Genomic DNA, 15,048 nt, shown 5'->3' on the forward strand with positions numbered 1-15,048 from the left:
GCTCATTGCCAGATTTGGATTGGACAAGTAACTGAGGCTGGGTTTCTGCCTACTTTGCTCCAGATAACCTTGCAAGCCAAAGAGCAAAGGTAGTCCTATCTGGACAATCAACACCAGTGATTAGATAAGTAGGGTGCCTCCATCTGAAGATGAACTCCTTACTAAGTGGAAACTATACACACAGTATGTGTTTATAAATATATATATATCTACCTACATTAAAATGCATATATATGTATGTATAACAATATATAGAAACACACGTTTTGCCCACAAAAATAGTCAATCCACTTTACAGTATATTCTGTGAAGCGCTTTGAGATGTCTCAAAGACGTGATAAGGCGCTATATCAAATGCAAGGATTATTATTATTATATGGAACTCTCAGTAGTTTGGTTTGGAGACTCTTGAGTATGGTGATGAGTTTGCATTCACGTCAGGTATCCAGCTGATGAAAAACAACCATGCTCCAATATGTTGTGATGTGGAATTGTATCTAGGCATATACAGTACCTGCGATTTTACCAATCAATGAGGTCCTGAAGATTAATCTAATTTCAACCTCATTCCTTGGTGTGCTGGGGCAAGGGGAATTTGTGGGGGGGGGGGGGTTGGGGGGGGGGAAGGTGTTGTAATTTAATGAAAAAGCAATAGGAATAGTTTTCTTCAGCTTTGGACTGCAATATCTAAAAAGACCCTGACTTTTGGTCTAGATTTTGCACTGTTAAAGTGTCTCGAACTTACAGCGTCTTTTCAAGTAAAAAAAATAATCCGTACTCGACCTCTAAAATAAATAAAGATACCTGGAATGGAGGATGGTATATTAAGGTATATCTCTCCTACTCCATTCCCATATTGATTGCAATTCCCATGAAATACAGAACGTACTGATGTAACATAAAGTGGTCTGCAATGGAAAGAGCACCCTCCCAAGGACCAGAATTGATACTGCAGTCATGCAAGTAAGTCTAATATAGCAGATCACAAGATGTTACTGAGGGACTGTGCAAAACTGCATTGACTGAGTAGCTGATGCAAGTCTCTGGGTGTGACACACACAGATTTTTCTATTTGGGTTTACTGGTAGTAATTCACTAGAAGGCACCAAGCCAAAATGTAGTGCCTCAACCTTTGCAACGGCTAAGATGAGATAATACGATAGAGATCAGTTTCTGCGTGAATGTTCATAACAAAAGCGATGGACGTTGAAAGGTCCAATCTCTGGTTTCTAAAATATGTGTCTCATTCGTCGAGGATAGGATTATTTAGCAATTTCAGACACCTACTTTTGATTTCAGAACTCGTATGCACAGTGTATAGATAAAAATGAATGGAAGCAGAAATATTCCGTAAGGTACTCCAGTGGTAATTACTTGCTTTATTTACATCTAGCATATAAGATCCATATAGATAATGTGCATTTCCATGATCACGTTGTCCACTGTTTTAAGCAGCACCATGTTTATTTTATATATTTGAGAATTGAATGTGATTTGCAATCTCTGAAATTAAGCTAAGGCATTTGGTAGATCCCAGTAAAATATTTAATTTCATTAAATATCAAGCCATACAATTTTTTTTAACTCTCTAATGTATTTGTATAAAATTCATGTCTGATTGTGGTGCTGAGAAATTCACAGCCAAATCAACTTTTCTCTTGTTATAAATCTTTAATATTAACTGATATTGCTCTGATCTACAGGTAGTTTTCACATTTATTTTTCTCAGTTGTATGATCAATTAGAAATTCATTTGTACATTGTTCTGCAAATAGACATATGAACAAATATTCAGTAGAATTTAATTTAAAATCAACTAATTTAACGTTTTAATGTGTCTACAGTGGAGTATTATAATCTCATGGTGGAAATCTGCATTTCAAACCCACCCACAACTCAGATGAACACATTTCTCCTATTTTGAGCTGGGTTGTTAGCTAAGTGGTCAGAGGGGATAAGGAAATCTCATCTCACCTTGTGAAGTGTGCCTCCTCAATTAATGTGGAATAAGTAAACCTTGTGAGCACATCCATTTGCTAGTCTATCCCCAAAATCTGAACTATAGTGACAACAGTTGTGACAATAGTTGAGAAGATAGGGGGATAGGAATAGTAGGTTGTTAAAAGGAGAAAATGTAGACCTTTTCTATTAAAATTGTTTACCTTATCCTCTTTGGAGGAGAGAAAGTCATTACATTTTAAAGCAGGAGAAAATTATCAGGAAATAGAGGAAGCATCTTGAGGAAAACTGCAAAGGTGCATTTTCTGAAATCTGGAAGTCACATTTTGTTAGAATTAATCACCAATTGATCAGTCAGCGAGGGGAGGAAGAGAGCCACCTTGTTCCCTACTTTAAATGTGAATCATTTCACGATGCTTGAAGTTCAATGCCAGGCAGATTTTTTAAAAACATTGTGCCACTAAAGGGTTAACAATCCTAGATAGTTGAAATGCTAGTTGTTCAAAGTAGAAAGGTTATACTAACAAACTTTTACTTTCAGGATAAATTATAAGCAGGGAAACTTGTTATCTTCTATTGCATAGTGTTGGTGAAGTTAGACTTTGGCCTTATAAAGAATAGTAAGACTTATATTAAGTTTTGGCAACCCTCACTCCATTTGCTGTCAGAGTTTCTTTGTGAGTTAACAGAAATGCCAGATGTTTCTCATAATAAGCAGCTTCATTCACAAATGCTGGGTAGACAGTGCAGCTTCCATTGTAAGGGATGGTCTTTCCATCCAGTGTTATAAATGATGGGTCACCTGGTTTCAGTGGTTTCCAGTCACAATCCTGCAAGGCAAGGACAGTTTTATAAATCATGGGGCACAAGAGATGTTTCAGGACTAAATTGACTTTGTAGTATCCCCATTACATAGGGATATGGGGAGAAACCAATGGCAAAAAAAACTGTATAGAGATTTCCAAATACACAATTTATAACTTTACTTATTGATGAATACAACAACAAATTACATTCATACAGTGTCTTTCATGTCGGGAGGACGTCCCAAGGCGCTGTACAGTCAGGTAATTGGACCCAAGCTGGGGGTTGGGATCAAGAGTGGTGGAGGGCAGGCAGCGTGGGGGTAGGAGGATGACCGAAGGCGTGGTCAAAGAGGAGGGTCTTGAGATGTGCCTTGAAGGAGGCAAGGGAAAGAGCAAGGTGAAGGGAGCAGGACTGTCTACCCGGGGACTGTGGGATGGAGTTCCAAAAGATGGGGCTAGAGAGACTGAAGGCCCAACTGCTGATGGAGTAAATATCCTCTAAAGAAAACATCAGTCACAGGATTATCAGACAGCAGCAATGAAAAAGTAGAAGAAAGCAATAAAAGAAGATTCCTGCTCATAGTTAACTGCTTAACAGTTCAGATGAGATTATTAACTCAGTGTGTGGGGAATCACGGGTACATATCTAAATTCTGGAGCTCTTTGGCACAGTGCATTATCGCACAAACAATTCCAGTATGGTGCTACGTTGAAAGTGGACCAAAAATTAATTCATTTGCAGACTCAAATCCACAGCCTTCTGAGAGGAGCATAAAAATACTTTTTTTATTACTGAGCAACCAAAACCGCAGCTAAAAAACAAACCCCCGTAACCCCAAATAATACCTCACCTGCAGCTGAGGATGAATCATAGCAGTAATCTGTCCTTCTGAATCCCTGGGGTAATTGATTTTCTCAAAAGCTCTATAAACATCAATGGTGCAGGGAGGGAATTCTTTACCTAGATAACAATAAATATTGCATGAGAAGACTCGTGAATCGCTCAAATTATTAAATATTGCATCACTGTGAGCTGACCTTTTTGTTCCACCACAGATGACAAATTCAGTGAAAATATTGGTGCTGTATTTCACTGATGAACTCCTCTGAAGTGGAGATGGACACATATCTGTTTAAGAATAGGACTGAAAGTTATAGTACTGAGTATAGCAGAACAAGCGTTGCAATTTTAGGACACCAGGAAATATTTCTTTACCCAGACGGTAATTTCCTACTGGAACAGATTATCAGTAAACATGGTTTAGACCAGGACATTGGACTAATTTTTTTAAAGAAATGGTCTGATGCTATAATAGGAATGGTTTTTTTTGGAAACATGAGATCGAATGGACTGAAGGGCATTCTTCATCTGAATCTTTCTCGTGATCTTGTGATAACAATACTGAAACATTGTGGTTTCAGTCTGTTTGTAACTATGCAGATATTATGTATGGAATGCAATCAGACAAATAATGCAAGCTGTAATATCAGATTGATATCCTGGAGCACTTACCCCATACCCGAGTGATAAAGACAGTGTTATAATGTTTGAGTAAACAATATATCAGTGTGTTATTGAGATTCCCACCTTCATTATAGAAATGTGTGAAATCCAACGCGCTGTTGATTAGCTTCCGCATGTTTTCCAGGATATTCGCCTTGATCACTCCTTGAGGTTGAGGACCTATTTCCAAACCTGGGTGAAAAAACAAGAAAAAATGGAACTTATCTTCTGCAATTGTAATTGTCACAAGATGGTTCTGGGAGTGTAAAACTTGGATATTTAAAACATATTTAGTTTGCACAAAGGCAAAGTAGAGATTTGCACACAATAAATATAGAAATTCCATGCAAACTCAATGAATACCCTAGCTCCAAACTATGTTAGTATTTTCTTAAAATGACACTTGATCAATCTTGACAGAGATAATAGACTTGCTATCTCTTGATGGTGGCACTACTGTATTAAAATTTGAATGGGGAATTCATCAGTAGCTTTCTTCCCTAGGTAAATCTTTCTGAGGATCCAATGCATAATTGGAAAATACAATTTAAAATTTGCTCTCTCTTTCTATTCTTGCATCTCAGTTATGGAATAGAATTTTTTAAACTGCTCCAAATTTTACGGTTGAATAGCCTAGGTTGTAAGTTTAGAAAAATGAGTGTCAATTATTATGCACTTCCTTCCTCTCACCCCGTCTAACCCACTTTCCTGTCTGAGAAGGAAGGCAGGAAACCTGATTCCAGGCCTCGTCCATTGTCCTCTAAATAGGAACAGACAATGACTCAGGTTAACTAGATTTCAGTTTTCTTCTCCCTGAGGAAGTCTTCACAAGTAAGTCCTCCTCATTGTGAGTTCACCATGTTTTGACATCACAAGGGAAGATGTGTCCTACCACTGTAATGTGCATTGTGTTAATCCATCAACATATTGCAGCACTGAGTTGTCAACTATTGGTTTTAATTATTTATATCTTTATCTTTTAATGCAATACATCCCGGGCATGTGTGCTATCTTGGTGAAGCTTATAATCAATAAGGCCCTGAATCTAAATAATTGCTAGCAGAGCCCAGAAAAAGGCTGCAAATGTATAAAAATACCTGACATCATCTCCATAGAAGTCATACTCCTGGTATCCTCACAGGGATAGTGTAAACTCAGCAATGGATGTCTTGATAGGAAATATTTTACACAGTAATCTACTGTAGTTATCAGCAAGCACTATTTATGATAGGTGCTTTAAGATAGACATGGAAAAAACATAGGCAGTGTTGCATGGAAAAAAAATGCCTGACCTTAATGTCATGTTTATATTCTATTCAGGGGTACTGTTGAGCTGGCTCAAATAGGAGGAAGGCTGCAGTATCCTGAGGTTACAGTTGCCCTGCAAAGCATAAAAAACTCTTGGATAATTGTTTCCAAGTTGGAAATTACTAGTTTATTTTCTGGCCTCAAACCTGAACTACTTGGGAAGACTAGATTGGCCAGCAAATCAAATAGTTGGGCCACAGTATTCCTGACTCATACGAATAGCTTCGGGGGAACAGGAACAAGAATGCAAAACATTCCTCATGAGATAGAGTGGGTAGAGAGTCCACCACTAAAGGATAGAATTTTCAGCCTGCAGAAGGAATGAGATTGACGTGCCTTGAAATGCATTGCATGCTTTATGTTCTTAACATGTAATAAAATGCTTCATCTTACTGAAACGTTATTTGTGAAATGTTCTCTATTAAAATGGTCCATTGAGGGTCTACAATGGATACGAATGTTCACAAATGAATACGTTGTTAAGCAATACATTTGTTTCTTCCAATCTTACGTTCTTTAGAATTCTGGCCACAAGATTATGAAGTGACTGGTTATATGTAACCTGAAGAATGAAGAATAAAATGATTACATTTCTTCTACCAATTAAGGGCAGTTTTCAAAACTGTAATCATTACCTTTATTACTGAGTTGTTTTGACACTCATCTTTGGCTTGATGCTTACCAATAGAGTGCTTAGCAACAGTTCGTATTGCACCATATTTTACTGTAGAGTTTTCGAGAACCAGCACGTGGCAAGTACTAGGTGACAAAGTATTCTAGGAAACAGGAAGAAAGTTCATAGAAATTTTCAAAATTGTGCACATTTTAAGAACACTAAATCGTTGCACAAATATATTTTATTTACACACCAGAACAATCTCATCACTCCCTTTTTAGAAGCACATTCCTCTGAGCAAAGATCAATGACTTTGAATAGTTGTAGAGTAGTTACTTATTACCAGGTCTTGTTAATGCCTCTCTGTACCTTGTCACTGACCAGAGAAGATGAAATGTGCAAGTCAGTTACCCCTTCATCAATGATCTGGACGAGGACATTGAATGTAATGTGTCTAAATTCGTGGATGATACTAAACTCGGCGGCAGAGTGAGCTCTCAGGATGATGCAAAAAGATTGCAACAAGATAGAGATAGGCGAGGGGAGTGGGCGAGTAGGTGGCAGATGGAATTCAATGTTAGCAAGTGTGAAATTATTCACCTCGGTAGCAAGAATAAAAGAACAGGTTATTTTCTGGAAGGGGAGAAGTTAGATAGTGTTAGTATTCAAAGGGATTTGGGTGTCCTTGTACACCAGTCCCAAAAAGTTAGTTTGCAGGTGCAGCAGCAACTAAGAAGGCGAACGGCTGTTAGCGTTCATTTCAAAAGGTTTAGAATATAAGAGTAGGGAAGTCTTGCTGCAACTGTATAGGGCTTTGGTGAGACCGCACCGAGAGTATTGTGTGCAGTTTTGGTTTCCTTATTTAAAAAAGGACATACTTGCCCTCGAGGGGGTGCAGCGTAGATTCACTCGGTTAGTGCCTGGGATGAGGGGACTGACCTATGAGGATAGGCTGAATAAACTGGGGCTGTATTCTCTAGAGTACAGAAGAATTAGGGGGGATCTTATTGAAACTTATAAGATTCTTAAAGGGCTGATAAAGTAGACACTGAGGGTCTGTTTCCCCGGTAGGAGAATCTATAACCAGGGGTCACAGGCTTAAAATTAAGGGTCAGCCTCTTAGAACAGAGTTGAGGAAACATTTCTTCACTCAGAGGGTAGTGAACTTATGGAATTCACTACCCCAGAAGGCTGTCGATGCTCAGTCCTTGAACATTTTCAAGGCTGAGACTGATATATTCTTGAAAAATAGAGGGATTAGGGGATATGGGGACAGGCAGGTAATCAGAGTTAGGTGAGAAGATCAGCCATGATCTTATTGAATGGTGGAGCAGGCACGAAGGGCCGAATAGCCTACTCCTGCTCCTAATCCTTATGTTCTTATGTTCTGCTTTTCCCATCTGAAAAGAAAATCTGTTTCCCAAAAAAACAGAAGCTTCCCCAAAGGGGGAACAGAAAACTAGAGGGAGGAACAGTTGTACCTGGGAGACTCTTGTGTATCTCCTGTGAATGGCACAGGCAGTCTTATAGAAGGCCATCCACCCCCATTCTCTGCCATAGATAGTGCATATCCAGAGAAAACAGGGTAGAATTTCCCCTTAAAGAGATTAAAAATTAGATTTAAATGTCTGAAACCTTTGACATGTCCCTGGGATTCAGAGCACAGATTAATAGGCTACAATCTTATCTGATACCCCTGTTTCTCCATATCTTTGTTATTTACAATGAGCTGAATAGTACCTACCTTAATATAATGAATCATCTGGATGGTAAAGTCATCCTTGGAATTCTTCACAATTAGACAGTTTCCCATATTGGAGGTAGTGTTGTGGAGATCTAAAGCTAAGTCATAAGCATTCTTGCTGTCCTTTGGTCCAAACAAATTATTTATTTCTTGGGCTATTTTGACTTCATAAGGCATTGACTCATTCTGTGGCATGCTGTTGTGTGCAAAATTGAAAAGAAAGTTTCATAAAATATATTTTTTTGGTCAGCTGGGTGTCTAACACATGCGGAAACCTATCATCATGCTTTAGAGTATTCAAACCAGACTGAGTGTTCCACATATATATTCCACCTACACAACGACATTTCCTTATGATTGACATTGAATATATCTTGTATTAGTAGATAAAGCTCATATAAACAAATTTAGTATTATTATCCATTAACCTTTAAAAGAACAAAACTAATTTAGTTAACAGTACTGATGAAAATACTCTTCAAGTATCTCTCTTATCTTTTTTATACAATGAAGTCTCACTGGAAAGCTGCTGCATGTGTTTTGGAGTTCTCTGTTCTCTTGCACAAAGCTTAAGTCAATATTTGTTGTATTTTTACTTTGGTTTAAGTGTATTTGACAAATAGGTTTTGCTTTAATCTGTACTTTCTGATATCAATGGATAATACTGTTGTATGTTTTACTGGTGACTGCACATTGTTAGTAACATTGTTAGTAACTGAAGACAAGTTTAGGATTTTTGGCCTGAATGACCTTCTCCGCTGTAATTCCTATGACTATTATAAGAATCCATTAAACTTACAAACTTGCCTGAATATCTCTGGGATTCAAATGTATGAGTCAGGAATACTGTGGCCCAACTATCTTTACATTGCTATTGGAGTTTCAAATGTGCTATTCACCAGTGCTCCTGAATCCTAATGTGTTTCCTATGCGCATCTATCGTTGAGTGTATATCCAATTGCTTATTCCCATAACACATTTTGATTTCAATAAATAAACTCTTAAAAAGCAAAGAAACAGATTTAGCAGAACAAATACTGTACTATATAGAACACAACAAATTCTGATCTTTTGGGAGAAGGGGACTAAGTTGCCTGTGAAGGGAGGAGGCCAGGGTTCAATATTGGTGATGGATACTTTCTCCAGGGGATCAAGTGGTTGGGGTGAAGTTGATCATGAATAGGTTTTCTGCGATGCACTTGAAAGGCATTAGACAAATATAATTTGTTGTTGTTGACTGTAGGCCGAATGTTTTTCCCATGTTTTCTTATTTTTCTTGTGCTGTACTAAACCCAAAAATAATAAGCAGAGTGGTAGGAGGGCGGCTGGAGGCACGGTCGAAAAAGAAGCTCTTGAGTTGTGCCTTGAAGGAGGCAAGGGAGGGCGCAAGGCGAAGGGATTGTGGGATGGAGTACCAAAGGGTGGAAGCAGAGAGGCTGAAAGATGGTGGGGCGAGCCGGGCAGGAGACATGGAGCAGGCCAGGGCCTGCTGAATAAATGGAGCAGACAGGTTGATAGGGAGTCAACAGGTCAGAGAGGTAGGAGGGGGGGGGAAGGCCGTGGAGGGCCTTGAAAGTGAGGATGAGGATTTTATCCTTTGAGGGATGGGGAGTCAGTGGAGCCGGGTGGTGGCGATGGGGTCAAGGAGTCTGGTGCAGGAGAGGACATGAGCTGCAAAGTTCTGGATGATTTGCAACTAGTGGAGGGAAGAGTTGGGGAGGCTGACAAGGAGGGAGTTTCCGTAGTCAAGCCTTGAGGTGATGAATGTGTGTTTTGAGGGTTTCGGCAGCTTGAGGGGTGAGGCAGTGGTGGAGATGGGCAACGTTGCAGAGGTAGGGAAGGCAGAGCGCGTCATGGTATGGATATGGAGGAGAAAGGACAGTTGAGGGTCGAACCAGATGACCATGTTCCTGACTGACTTGGTGAGGTGGAGTGTGCATCCATGGATGCTGATGCTACCAGTGCCTGAGGTGCAGAGGTGCTGGCGCGAGCCCATCAGGAGGACAACGGTCTTGCTGACATTCAGCTGTAGAATGTGAGCTCTCATCCAGGCCTTGATGTCTGACAGACAGTTTGTCAGGACATCAGTTGTCCTGGAATCGAGGGTGGAGGCAGAGAGATAGAGTTGGGTGTTGTCCATTACATGTGGAAGGTGACCCCATGACTGCGGATGATGTCACCAAGGGGGAGCATGTAGAGGTTATTTCCCCTGGAAAAGCGATCTGCCAATCGACTTAACAACTGGGTTCCTACTTATTGCTAAGTAAACAGAGGAGTGTGGAGTAAGGAAATTTGTCTAACGTTTCCCCCTGCCCAGGAATCGAACCCCGGTCCTCTCACTTGCGAGATGAGCGCTCTCACCACTGAGCTACAGACTGCACCGTGAAGAGGAAGATGCGAGTAGGAGAAATATACACATTGAGCTTAACCAAAAGAGGAAAATAAAAAAGCAGATTGCAAACAATACTCAATTGCACGGTGCATGCTGTGCGACAACACTCCCACCCAAAAAAAAAAACCAAGTGTCACAAAACTGCCAACTTGACAATAAAAATTGATGTGGAAATAACAGATCACGAGGCAACGATTATCTCTGGGGCAGTAATTTCATGTTAGATTACAAACTAGTGATGATTAGCATTTGCATCTTGCTGCTTGATGACCATTTGGTGATGTGCCTGTTCAGTGACATTACTATCTTCTAAATCGTAGCCCCTGGTGAACCCAGATTTGCATGGGGTGGGTGGGGTGGTTTGGGTGTGTGTCTCTTGTCCACTTTCCTTCGCCAATTCAGTAATAACGCCGCGCACTCCACAGTAATTCTTCTTACCTGAGATTTTCCTCGGTAAAGGTGCGGTTCAGGTCACAGTCCACGTACCGGACACACTTCTCTACAGCGGCCGGATTGCTCAGGTAGGGCTGCACCTCCAAGCTTGGGCGCTGGATCTCCGATCTGTCCTTAAGCCAATGTTTGACCAAGAACACCCCGGTCAACTCGTTACCGTGAGTGCCACCGAACACAGCGATCCTCCTGACTGCGGGCAGACACGCAACGCCAGCAGAAGCCATGGCTGGTGGTGGTGGTGGTGGTGGTGGTGTGGGGGGAGGTGGGTGGAACGAAAGTCTTGCAAAATCAACACTTCCAACAAACTTTTGGACAGAGCTGTGCAACTTCCAGTGGCGACAAGTCGATTGAGTTGCAGAAGCTGGGCTTGCTGTGGATTCTGACAACAAGCCAGCTTTCATCTGTGTGTAACCTCAGTGTGTGTGAGTGAGTGAGTGAGTGTGTGTGTGTGAGTGTGTGTGTTAAATAAAAACGTTCTGCACTTGTCCCCACAGCCTTCTTAAATATTTGGGCGTTTCTTGGCACGCCTTGGTAATGAATATGGATAGATTTTGACTTCCTGCATCGTCGCTGCTAACTAACTAACTAACTAACTAACTGACTCACTCACTCACTCACTGACTGCAACGTGCAAACCACGCAAAGACTTATTGCAAACCCCACTGGGGAAACCCCGCTCACTCACCGCAAAGCTAATCCAGTTGCCCAAAGGAAGAAGGGGGTTTGCAATAAGTCGTGTGTTTGCAGTGGGTCGGTCGTAACCAGTGCCAGTCCCACGTTTAGTTCGGGTCAGCAAGGCACGGCTGAAACCTGCATATGTATATATATGTATATATATGTATATATATGTATATATGTGTATTTAACGCAGTCGTTGCATTAGGGGAAAATATATATGTATATATATATATATATATATATAACGCAGTCGTTGCATTAGGGGGAAATATATATGTATATATATATATATGTATTTATATATATATATATATGACTGCGTTAAATCCCATTCGAATAGCGACCGCCTGTGCAGTGGCTTCAATGACCCCTTTTCGAAACGATCGCCATCGGGAATTGCGGAGCAGCTCCGAAGCGACACACACGTTCGGAGTTGCGCCACTGCGACCGACCAAAGGGGATTTAAAAAGGAACCTTTTTTTTTCCCCCCTTCAAAAGCGTGGCACGTACTTTATTTAAGTTATCATTTAGTTTTTATTTTATTTAGTTCACCGAATGCACACGATCCCGACGGTCGGGTAATCCCATCTTTGTCGCCTTTAATAGCTCACAAAGCCTCAAGTAGTTGCACTGACCCGCACTTCCTTCCCTGTTTTGCCATCGAAACAATTCCGGACACTGATTTCTTTTTGCAAAACTTTTTTTGTTAATCAGAGAACGAGGGGTGTGGGGGGGGGGGGAGGGGGAGGGGGGAGGGAGCGAGTGCTTCCTTTTCAGCATTTTACAATACAATAACATCACTGTTCAGTGCTTTAGCTCTGTGAAATATTTCCCCACTGTTGTCGGGATCCAAGTTATAAAAAAGGCTCACGCGGTGCAGAAATATTTTATACATTGTGCATTATTTCAGAGACGTGGACAGACAGAAAAAAGTTTGCACGTTGCACCTCGACTGCTTAATGGAGCCATTGCGCAAATTTAGGCTGTGTTCATCTGGTAATTTCGCTCCATTTTACCACAAATAAACTGCCCATCTCACCATTTCATTTTCGTTTGACATGAATCGGAACCACCAGGAGGTTTCATTCTGGTGCCAATGATTTCTCACATGGTGATGCCTTGGACACAAGGACCTGCCTGGAGTATCAATCAGTACATGGGTTCATGACCACAATCTCTAAATGGTGAGTGTTCACTTGTCAATTTTCTATGTTACTGCATAAAAAGCCGAGTGGAGGTCTCAGAGCGGAAGACAAACTCAGTGGAAAATTTGTAGTTACAATTCTCTTGGTCTGTGTCCTTCCCGATGAAGGTGAGCGGTGTGAGGAAATGTTGGAGGAGGAGGAAAGGAGGAAGAATTTTTTTTAAAAATGCATTATTGCTAAGTTATATGCAAGTTATATAAGTTAAGTCTCGACCTTGCGTGCAAAACTGAGTAGGTTTTTAGAAAGAGACATTTAGACTCATAAAATTATATAGCACAGAAGGAGGCCATTCGGCCCATCGTGTCTGTGCCCACTCTTCGAAAAGAGCTGTCCAAATCAATCCCACTCCCCCGCGCTTTCCCTATAGCCCTGCAAACTTGTCCTCCCCAAATAATTATCTATACTCTTAAAAGTTGTTATCGAATCGGCTTCCACCACCCTTTCTGGCATTTTGATTAACCAAAAGGGCCTAAGAATCAGCATATTCTGTTAATAATTGTTTGAAGCGTACAATTAAAGCTGGATAATCCTTTCCTTAACAGATTGATTAAATTGCCTACATACTTTCCTATTTGCTTTGAACTCAGTGACCTGTTGGCAAAGCATTCCACATCTGTTACCATGACACATCTGTCTGCTTTTTGGGGAGTAATGAAAAATTAAAAAAAGAAATACTGTACTTCCATACATCAAATTTCATCTGCTGTGTGAATTGGCGTGCTTTGCTCTGCTTTGGTGAGCTCGTTCTCCTGCGGCCATCAGGAATCATTCCTTTGAGATCGAGTCTTTATAACTTACAAATTTACCACTTTCTTTGGTTTAAGTACAAGGGATACTGCTGTGCGCAATTGGCTGCCGCGTTTCGCCCGCGAATTTACAGTCAGTATATTCTGTGACGCGCTTTAAGACGTCTCGAAGTCACGAGAAGGCTACATCAAATGCAAGGATTATTATATTGTTATTATTATTATTAAGACCCGGTTGCTGTGCCAGGTCGCGGCAGTCACGTTGGACTTTGTCAAACAATGGGGCTCCTTTGTTGGGAGCATTCCAGGTCGCATTGAATGCCGCTCGACGCGGTCGTAACTTTTATTAATCAAATCTTGCTTCATCGCACTGCGGGCCGTGTCGGTCTGGGTTTTGGCTAATACTTTAAGTGGATTAGCTGATCTGGGGTCGGGCCACAGTGAGGGAGATGGGCAATGCCTGACTTGCTTTGGTTACACAGTGCTTTGGTTACAGCGTCCAGTCAGACCTGTGGGCGGGGTTTAGGATGAGATTGGATGACGTCAGGCTCACGCCCCGCCCCGCTCACGGTCGGGTGACGTCAGGCTCACGCCCCGCCCCTCCCTCCCCAGCGGTCGGGCGACGTTAGGCTCACGCCCCGCCCCTCCCTCCCCAACGGTCGGGTGACGTCAGGCTCACGCCCCGTCCCCCCCGAACGGTCGGGTGACGTCAGACTCACGCCCCGCCCCTCCCTCACCAACGGTCGGGTGACGTCAGGTTCACGCCCCGCCCCTCCCTCCCCAACGGTCGGGTGGCGTCAGGCTCGCGCCCCGCCCCTCCCTCCCCAACGGTCGGGTGACGTCAACTTCACGCCCCTTCCCCCCCAACGGTCGGGTGACGTCGTGGTCCATCGCCAACGGTCTCAAAAAAAACCTCCCGACCTCGACGGTGGGAAAACGTGTCGTCGTTCCTGCCCCTCCCTCCCCGCCCTCCCTCCTTGTCGGTCGGGTCACGTTGCTCCCCTGCTCTCCCCTCACCAGCATCGACAGCGCCGTCGCCGAGCCTCACCCGCCTGACCCCGCAGGCCCGGAGAGCGGGCCTGGCACGTGAGGGCCGCTCGGCGGCGGCGACAGCAGGTTTGGGCGGGAGGTGATCCCTTCGGGGTTGTTTTTTTTTTGGCTTTTCAGCCGCTGTGTAAGTAATTACCGAGTGGCCGGTGTGGCGTGAGGTGTCAGCCGGAGGCCTCAGCTGGTGAAGTCCCGGTCACCTTGGCGTCCGGAGGCTGTGGGTTTGAAGCCCCGGCATTGGCCCCGACGGCTTCACAGTGCAGCCCTGACGACCCCCCCCCCCCCCCACACACATACACAGTCGCTACGCTGTACAGAAAAAAACATCGCCAAACATCAGTGTTTCGACGTGATAGATACTGTCATCAAATGCAATTATTATTTTATTATGTATTTGTGACAAAACGTAGATTGGATCATGAAGAGGAATAACACAGAAAATACAACGAGGACAACGGCGGGTAATTTATCTATGTTGACTGTGCTGTATTTGAAGGACTTACAATGTTCTTAACGTTAATTTCTCCTAATTTTAAACATTTAAATTGTTTTCCATTTCACTGTGAATTCCTGCACCATTCTTCAGAGTA

At 42.3% G+C, this 15,048-nt stretch overlaps 2 protein-coding genes across 6 annotated transcripts in view; one reads left to right on the forward strand and one right to left on the reverse strand.

Moving 5' to 3' along the window:
* LOC103183307 (spermatogenesis-associated protein 22) overlaps positions 1 to 15,048 on the forward strand; it is a 37,519-nt gene that overhangs the window by 8,018 nt on the left and 14,453 nt on the right. Inside the window, exons 1-2 of one of the 5 annotated variants that reach the window (XM_007900714.2) lie at positions 14,283 to 14,339; positions 14,869 to 14,919. The exons of 2 other annotated variants lie outside the window; for them this stretch is intronic. In XM_007900714.2, the coding sequence (XP_007898905.2) occupies positions 14,877 to 14,919 (43 nt within the window). In that variant the 5' untranslated portion in view covers positions 14,283 to 14,339; positions 14,869 to 14,876. 2 more of the 5 variants (XM_007900716.2, XM_007900715.2) reach the window with 2 other exon arrangements.
* aspa (aspartoacylase) lies at positions 1,347 to 11,483 on the reverse strand. Its single transcript, XM_007900718.2, has 6 exons — positions 10,768 to 11,483; positions 7,938 to 8,133; positions 6,260 to 6,353; positions 4,354 to 4,461; positions 3,617 to 3,726; positions 1,347 to 2,789 (listed from the first exon to the last, which is right to left on the reverse strand). Exons 1-6 carry the CDS (start codon positions 11,181 to 11,183, stop codon positions 2,592 to 2,594), a joined length of 1,122 nt encoding a protein of 373 aa, XP_007898909.2. The 5' UTR covers positions 11,184 to 11,483; the 3' UTR covers positions 1,347 to 2,591.

This window comes from Callorhinchus milii, unplaced genomic scaffold (genome assembly GCF_018977255.1).
Source record: "Callorhinchus milii isolate IMCB2004 unplaced genomic scaffold, IMCB_Cmil_1.0 Scaffold10, whole genome shotgun sequence".
Classification (NCBI taxonomy): domain Eukaryota; kingdom Metazoa; phylum Chordata; class Chondrichthyes; order Chimaeriformes; family Callorhinchidae; genus Callorhinchus; species Callorhinchus milii.

What these genes read in the sequence shown, in the direction of transcription:
- aspa (XM_007900718.2), bottom strand. Translation starts at nt 11,183, where the DNA reads ATGAAAGCTGGCTTGTTGTCAGAATCCACAGCAAGCCCAGCTTCTGCA. An exon ending in TGTTGCTAAGCACTCTATTG is followed by an intron (nt 4,462 to 6,259) that starts GTAAGCATCAAG and finishes TTTTTCACCCAG; the next exon opens with GTTTGGAAATAGGTCCTCAA. An exon ending in TGATTCATCCTCAGCTGCAG is followed by an intron (nt 2,790 to 3,616) that starts GTGAGGTATTAT and finishes CTTGCCTTGCAG; the next exon opens with GATTGTGACTGGAAACCACT.